Source organism: Phaseolus vulgaris, chromosome 11, assembly GCF_051622355.1.
Source record: "Phaseolus vulgaris cultivar YP4 chromosome 11, ASM5162235v1, whole genome shotgun sequence".
Classification (NCBI taxonomy): Eukaryota; Viridiplantae; Streptophyta; class Magnoliopsida; order Fabales; family Fabaceae; genus Phaseolus; species Phaseolus vulgaris.
The window spans coordinates 40,645,681-40,653,450 of NC_143508.1; the positions used below are offsets into that span (position 1 = coordinate 40,645,681).

The 7,770-nt window shown below is 33.8% G+C and overlaps 1 protein-coding gene across 1 annotated transcript; it reads right to left on the reverse strand.

Moving 5' to 3' along the window:
• Nucleotides 1-2,493: 2,493 nt before the first annotated feature.
• LOC137824009 (RNA-binding (RRM/RBD/RNP motifs) family protein) lies at nucleotides 2,494-5,628 on the reverse strand. Its single transcript, XM_068629425.1, has 4 exons — nucleotides 5,340-5,628; nucleotides 3,926-3,994; nucleotides 3,709-3,815; nucleotides 2,494-2,957 (listed from the first exon to the last, which is right to left on the reverse strand). Exons 1-4 carry the CDS (start codon nucleotides 5,500-5,502, stop codon nucleotides 2,862-2,864), a joined length of 435 nt encoding a protein of 144 aa, XP_068485526.1. The 5' UTR covers nucleotides 5,503-5,628; the 3' UTR covers nucleotides 2,494-2,861.
• Between the last annotated feature and the right edge of the window lie 2,142 nt (nucleotides 5,629-7,770).

Consider the following 7,770-nt stretch of genomic DNA (forward strand, 5'->3'; position numbering starts at 1 on the left):
ATTATATTGTATTGGATTTTTTTTAATATTATGAAATGTTGGAGATCCCTAATATGAAATATGATTCCGTTAAATACATATAGGTTCAGAGAAATAATAGTGATTGCATATACGAGATTTTTTTGTCAAAATTACCAACAAAATAGATTTTGGCAGCAACGGTACCTATTATTTTTATATGTCAGTAATGTTAGTAAGTAAAATTTATTTCTTATTTTTCTTTTTTATAATTGTCTACTAAGAAGAATCTCTAAATTATTAATTATTTTTTTTGAGTGAATGGTTTCTTCTTCATTTCTAGTGATGATACCATTTACGTACACTAGCACTATAGCTAGTTTGCCACTAAGTGTCCACTCTTCAATCTTTCTCCAATTTCATACGTGTCTTTTACATCTTCAAATGGTACAATGATTTCGTTTACTTGCGCACCTAACTTAAGCTAACCCTGCTTTCAAAACTTCATGGTTGTTCCATAATACTTGTAACAACGCCTTTTTTTTAACAAACAGAACCCCTACACGCACCCTTCTTTTTCTTTCTTCTTTCTCCCTCTATCTCTCACTTCTATCTTTTCTCTTAATTTCTCATTTCATACCTCCTTTATTTTAGGGTCTTTCTCCCTTCAAGAGTAGAATTTCATCCCAACTGCCCAATTGATCTAACACACAAGTCTTAAACAAATCCTCTAAGGACTGAATAGTTTTCTCTGATTGTTCATCAGTTTGAGGATGATATGTTGAACTAAGTCTGAGTTTAGTTCCCAAAGCTTCTTGAAGTGTTTGTCAGAATCTGGAGGTGAATCTAGAATCTCTATCTGAAACTATGTTGGAGGATACACCATGCAATATGACTATTTCATTTATGTAAATCTGGACCAACTTCCACATAGAGATTCTCAAGTGTATAGGTAGAAAGTGTGTCGTCTTTGTCTACCTGTTCACTATGATCCAAACAGAGTCATACCTTTTCTATTTTAGAATCTGATCGAGTATAAATGTTCCTTAACTCCTCAGCTACAACATGGTATGATCAGATTCTAAAATAGAAGAGGTATAGAATGAGAAATTAAGAGAAAAAATAGAAAGGGGAGATGGAGGGAGAAAGAAGAAAGAAAAAGACAGGGTTCTCTTTGTTAAAACAAAATGCGTTGTTACAATACTTTCTAGTCTAGCTCACCATGTAAAAATATTTTCTTCAGAGCCATCTGCTAAAGTAGTTTAGTGTTTCTAATGATGTGGCTTGTTAGCAAATTTGCATTTTGTAAAATAAACTATTTCGACAAAATAAATGGCAGGATTTATTCTCAACCTCAATCTTGTCGTTAGATCTTTATGAAACTTTTTTTTCAAGAGTAGAATCGTTAGTGATTGAAAAAAATACAATTGTTCCATATCATTTACTTACATGTAAAATAAGTAAAATAAAGGTGGTACACTAAACGTGTAGAAGAGAGAAAAGCTAGCCTACACTACCATAAGAATGGTAAAAAATAAATTCTGATATATTAAAATTACATTTAGTTTGAATATATTATTTTGAGTAGTGAAAAACAATTGTTAATATATTAGAAGAAGAAATGGAGACCTAAACTACTTGAAAAGATTATGACTTTTCATTTTGTACTTCTTTGGTAGGTTTTCCGTTTTAGTTGGAAGAGTCTCCTCTCCTTCTTAGAAGCTTTTACACCTGCTTGGGAGATTTTCTTAAAATTTTCAAGTTGAGTTTGCTTTGCTATCTTTTGCAGTTTTTTTCCACTACCCGTGTTTTCTTTCGTCCACTTTGCTTCAGCTTTAGTGTATGTTTCCTCTTATTTACAAAATTAACTGAAATTGAGAAAAATAACGTGTAGTAAACATCCTAGTTTCAATTTTAATATCGGTCAAATTGATATGTTCAAGACGTGAGAAGACGACCATAACACATTTGGTCTATTCCCTTTCTTACGTCTTGAACATCTTTAAAGAGTCTTAACTTCAGTTATGATCTTGGTCAATTATATGGATCGTGTGAGATGGTTCTGTTCTTTTTTTATTGTACTGAAGTACCTCCAAAATGCTAACATCCTCAAGACTAATACTGCCATGTTTTCAGTATCATTTATGTGGAAAAAATTCAAAGGGACTGATTTGATCCATCTTAAGTTATAATATCTAGAGATCGTGTTAATACAGATGCTGTGAGAATATCTAGTGATCGTGGAAAAAATTCGAAGGGACGACAAGAGGATCATTAGCAAGGTATGTCTTTCGTTTTTCCTTATAAAACTTCAAAAAAGATAAAAGAAAAAGAAAACATTTTTTTAAATTACTCCGAAGATTTTGAAAGATGGTTTCTGTAGTTGAGTCAGACAATCCTCATAACACGAAAACTATTTCAACTCTTCAAGGAGGTAGCACCAGCTAGCATGCAATTTCAGTGTTAATGGTTATTTAAATAAGGAATACAAACAGTGCAGCTACTATTAAGCAAAAAACATAAACACAACACAAATAAACTCCCAGAAAATAATATGATTATATATCGTAGACAAATAACTATTTTTATCTCTTTTGAAGTATAATCGGAGTAAGCCCATGGAGCACAGACAACTGCTTCGATACTCCGGTACAAAAAATTAAGCTACTTCTACTTTGGACTACCCTCCATAACCACAAAATACTAAAAGGCCATCGAAGGGAAATCTGGCATTACGACGTTTTAGGTTATCCTTACATTACAATAATCTAGAACATTTATAGATAATCAAAGACCACCTGAGCATCCATACGCATCTAAATAATAATTTATGATTTGCAATTGCTACTTGAGACAATGAGTTCAATGAGGCATAAGAATGTTTTCAGACAAACCAACAAGATTCACTGCCGGCCAAACTGAGGACTGTTGTTATTTAAATGTCCTGGTGGTGGTCTTGGTCTCGCATACTCTGCAAATATAACCCAGCCGTCCAAAAACTGCATTGCGTTGGGGAAATATTCAGTCATCATTACAGGAATAGCCACAAAAATGCCAAAACTTAAGTAACCATAGCATCATATATCTTTGAATGAACAATACAGACAACGGTTTGTGGAACACATTAAGATGAAGAAGGCGATAAATATATCATTAAACCAACCACAGAAAACTGTTATTGAAACACACATTTATAGTTGTATGTTAAATTATGCACATTTAGACAAGTCTATTTAGGGTGGGTAAAAGGCATATTAAATTAGAGAGTTGAATGATCACTAGTATCCACGTCAAGTAGGGGGAAATGAGAAAAACTGTGTTCAGAGAAAAATGATGAGTTCACGCACAGTCAAGGGAAATTGTAAACTTGTTTTTCAAGCACTGTGAATGCATAGCTAACACCATGGTAGTCAAAATCAAGATCTTACTTAAGATCGCAAAGGGAATTATACACCATAAATTAGGGGATCATGATCCTACAAATTAGGAGGACCATATATATGCACAAATACTTGTATATATGTGCATATATAAAGTAACAAATTAGAATGACACTTGAAAGACATAATTAAACAATAACATTTTCATCTTCTAATGTGAGTCTACACTGCTGCATTGGTATTTAAGCATAATTACCAAAGGTTTGCATATTGAAGTCATATTTTGAATGAACACAAACACGCAAACACAAATTCAAGACAAACAATGTTCTGAAAGAAAATTGAGTCTCCCCATACGGATCTAGCTTACCTTGCCATCCATTCCTTCAATGCCCTTTGCAGCCTCTTCTAATGTTGCATATTGCACAAAACCAAACCCCTTAGAGTAGCCTGAGACTCGATCAGTTACCACCCTTGCTGAAAACAGAAAACCATTGTGTTTCAGAGTATATTTTCAATATTTAACCACAAAAAATAAAAGCATAATAAATAGCTGCATTAAAATATCTTGGAGGTGGAGAACAAACCATGAACAACTTCACCAAACTTTGAAAATTCTTCCCGAAGCTTTTCTGTAGTAGTTCGTTTGCTAAGCCCTAAAAGTAAGATACATAAAAATAACATAGTCAACCAGATATTACATGAGACAGGGAGTTAGCCACACTAATGACACATTGCACAGGAAAGGCTTTGACCTAACAATTTTCGGCGGATAAAAATTACAAGATACAACTGTAAAATGTATGGTATTTCCAAAGAGCAAAATGAAGGGGCATTTAGTCCTGGAATATGGTGTGTATCCAAATTTAATACCAATGACATGGTGGATTTACACTTACAGTGCTTTTTTACATGTTATTTTTGTGTGAGCAAACAAAATAATTAGAGCAAGTGTAGATTAAACCAAATTGGGTAGGATGCCATCACAGCAACCAATGAAACTCCTTCAATGCTCGCAGTGTTTGTTTGTATGGAATACGTTTCTTTGATTTGGGCTAGTTAATGGTATTCTTCAAGTTCCGAGTAAAGGCTTGGGCAGGGATTGTGGAAGTTCCTTCCTTAGAGGCCTTGTCTAGCTTATATCATCTCTCTAATCTCTACACAACTCACCCATGACAATGAAATGTTAAAGAAGTACAGCCCCTCAAGTTTCTACTTATCCCCATCAGTTAACCGGCCAATTCATACATAGGAGCATTTCAACATTCAACGCCCCCAGAGTATTTTGTACATAACATTCATTCAGTTTTCCGCTATTCTAAATACCTAATATTTCTTCTTCACTACCACATTAGGGTAGAAGCTCTTTCCAAGGTCAGTTCATGTATTCGGTGGTTGAAAATATTACTAAAAATTGCATTATGCAGATTGATATAATGATACACCTAACGTTGTTTCTTGACCAAAATCGATTCATATATGACAATATCTATCAGAAACAGCAGACAGCCTACTAAACTTCCACAGTCCGAGGGTCTTGTGTGGATAGAGGAAGTCATTACAATGTAACAGGAACAAGAAAAGGCACACAAACCAAGACAACAAGACGGAAACTCACCCGTTATAAGGCTTCTAAAACAGCAATTAATACCCTAGTATAGGTTTATTTGGCCCTATTACTAATTGACATGGTATTCCTACATCATATTTGAATAAGATTTACAAAGCACAAAATCCAACTCCTTTTATTAAAGAATATAAATCATTGGAAATTCAAAATCACGCATACGAATAATAAAACCAAAGAGCACAATAAACAATCATTCTTTAACCACGTCAAAACCTAAAACACGCACATCCAATTCACAATTCACTCTATATCAAATTATTTAGCAACGAAGGACTCTAGAACTCTCTACAGCAGTCAAATCAATAAACGATAACAATAACAATAACATGAATTTAATTTAAATAAAAGCAAAGGGAAATTGAGAGACAAACCGGAGACAAAGAGGTTGTTGTTGGGCTCCGCCGTGGGTCGGGCGGGGCTGGGGACGGCGCCCAGAGGCGGTGTAGGAACGAAGGGGAAAGAAGAAGAAGCGGAGTTTGAGCAGAAGAAGCGTCGCAAAACGTGTGGCGCCGCCACTGCTGCCCTCGTCGCCATGGGCAAGGGTTTAAGCTTAAGAGTAAAACCCTGGTGAGAATTAGAGAGAGGAGTGTGTGTAGGGTGAAGCCAGGGCTTTTATTTATAAGAAAAATAGGTGCAAGGAAATTGCTGTTTGCACTCCCCAATTCTACTACTACACTTCCTTCTTAATTAGTATTATTTCCTTAAACACCTTAGAAATTAGACTCCTTTCTTCCCTTAATGGTTAGTGTTTTCACCACTTAAAAAATTGGTTCTAACGAGTCCATATTTTCTTCCTTATAGAACTTCAACATTTATCCTTATGTGTTATTATGGATTTTATTGTCATGTTTGAAAAGATGTAACACTAAAGTTCCCTCTTGGAAGCATTTTCAATTTCTCATCTCAAAATCAACCATAGACAAGAAAGACAAGACATAAAAATTCAACTACTTCACAATTTAAGGGGTCACAATGAGTGAATAGTGTTGTTTTGGTCCGATCAACAGTCTCGCATCGCTTAGGAGTCGAGGTCAATGGCAATTTAAATACACTTTCCTTCTTAAACCCTTTGAGACACTTTTTAAGGACAAATTAGTGATGGAACTTTGAGCTTCAAAGAGGATAATAGGTGATTGATCCTAGTGATGTTATCTCAACAAATTTGAGGTTGGAACAATGGCGGCATTTGTGGGAATGGAAAAGTAGTTTCAAAGATGAACTCTCGTTCCCTTAGCCCTCAACTGGGAGACTTGTTTAGGAGTTGTGGTTAAAGGCAATTTAAATACACCTTCCTCCATAAACCCTTTAAGGCGCCTTTTAAGGACAAAACCATGGCGGAGGTTTGAGCTCCAAAGCGAAGAATACCTCGGATACGATGATTGACCATGGTGATGTTATCTCAACGAACTCGAGGTTGGAATATTTTTTGTGCTCACCATGGTAAAAATTTCCAAAAACCACGTTTCATATGGTATTCACCAGAAGTCAGACAACGACATCAACATCCCACTGGCTGAGTTCAAGAGGGGTGAACTGAACTTAAATATCTTAGAAATCTAGACTATAATGAAAATCTTAAAAAAAATCAACCAATTAGAATATCAAACTAATAGATTGAAAATCATTTTTAACTAGTAGAAAAAAAATGTTAATTAATTATTTTTTATCAGATTTCTCAATTAATCATTTATATTTCTAAACACACAATAATTATTTAAAATTTGATTACATAAATGTAAAGAGAGTGAGAAAGAGAGCAGAAAAAACACATAGAGATTTTTTGTACTGGTTAAGAGCTAAATCTAGTCTCTCAGCCACACACTACAAGAAAATCATTAAATAGAAACCAATTTTAGAGACCAAAAATAATTAGTCATAATATTGACTAAATTAGATACTATTTTACAGACTAAAAAAATTATTGGTATCTAAAGTAGTTTCTATTGTTAAAAAAAATTATAAACTAGTTTCTAAATTGGTTTGGTAACTAACCCTAAGTAGGCTTATAAACCCTAGCCTAACCCTTATCTATTTGAGGCCCAAATCCTATGCTACTTAGCCCAATGTTTGAGGCCCAATTTATTTACAAGAAATGAAATTCTTATTCTAACTTTTACAACTAGCTCAAGGCTTTAAAACTATATGACAGGGAGTCTCTACTAGTCTCTGTCGAGTCTCACTCTACTTGTATCCTCCTAACCATTGCCCTAGTGGTAAGTGTTAAACAGGGTGCTTTGATGCTTCCAAATCTGCTTTGAAGACTTGTTGTAGTGTTTGTGTGTGTTGTTTAGTAGATTTTGTATTGTCAATTCACATCTAGTATTGATTTAAATTCATTTGATTCTTATCCCTTTTAAAATAAGTTTTTTCTAAAAAACTTTGAAATTTTAGTCAGTTGTTTTTCAAATCAATTTGTTGTTTGACAGTTATTGGTTTTCAAAAGGTTTTGAAAAATCTTTGCTTTATTTTGTCTTTTCTGTCAAACTGAGACAACCGGATATTTTGATAAAACAATCGACTATTTTATATTAAATCCTTAACAGAAAAATAATTTCAATCAGTTGTTTTGTAAAACAATCTGTTGTTTTTCTAACAAAATTCTGTTACGAGTCCCAAACTATTTTTAAATGTTTCCAACAATCTGTTGTTTTTCTAAGAAAATTCTATTAAGAGTTCCAAACTATTTTAAAATGTTTCCAAATGCTTTTGATTTATGATCTAACAATTTTAATCACTTCCTTGAATTTATATAAAGACTGTTTTATGATCTTTTCAAGAACCTAAGAAAAAAAGCTTATTAAA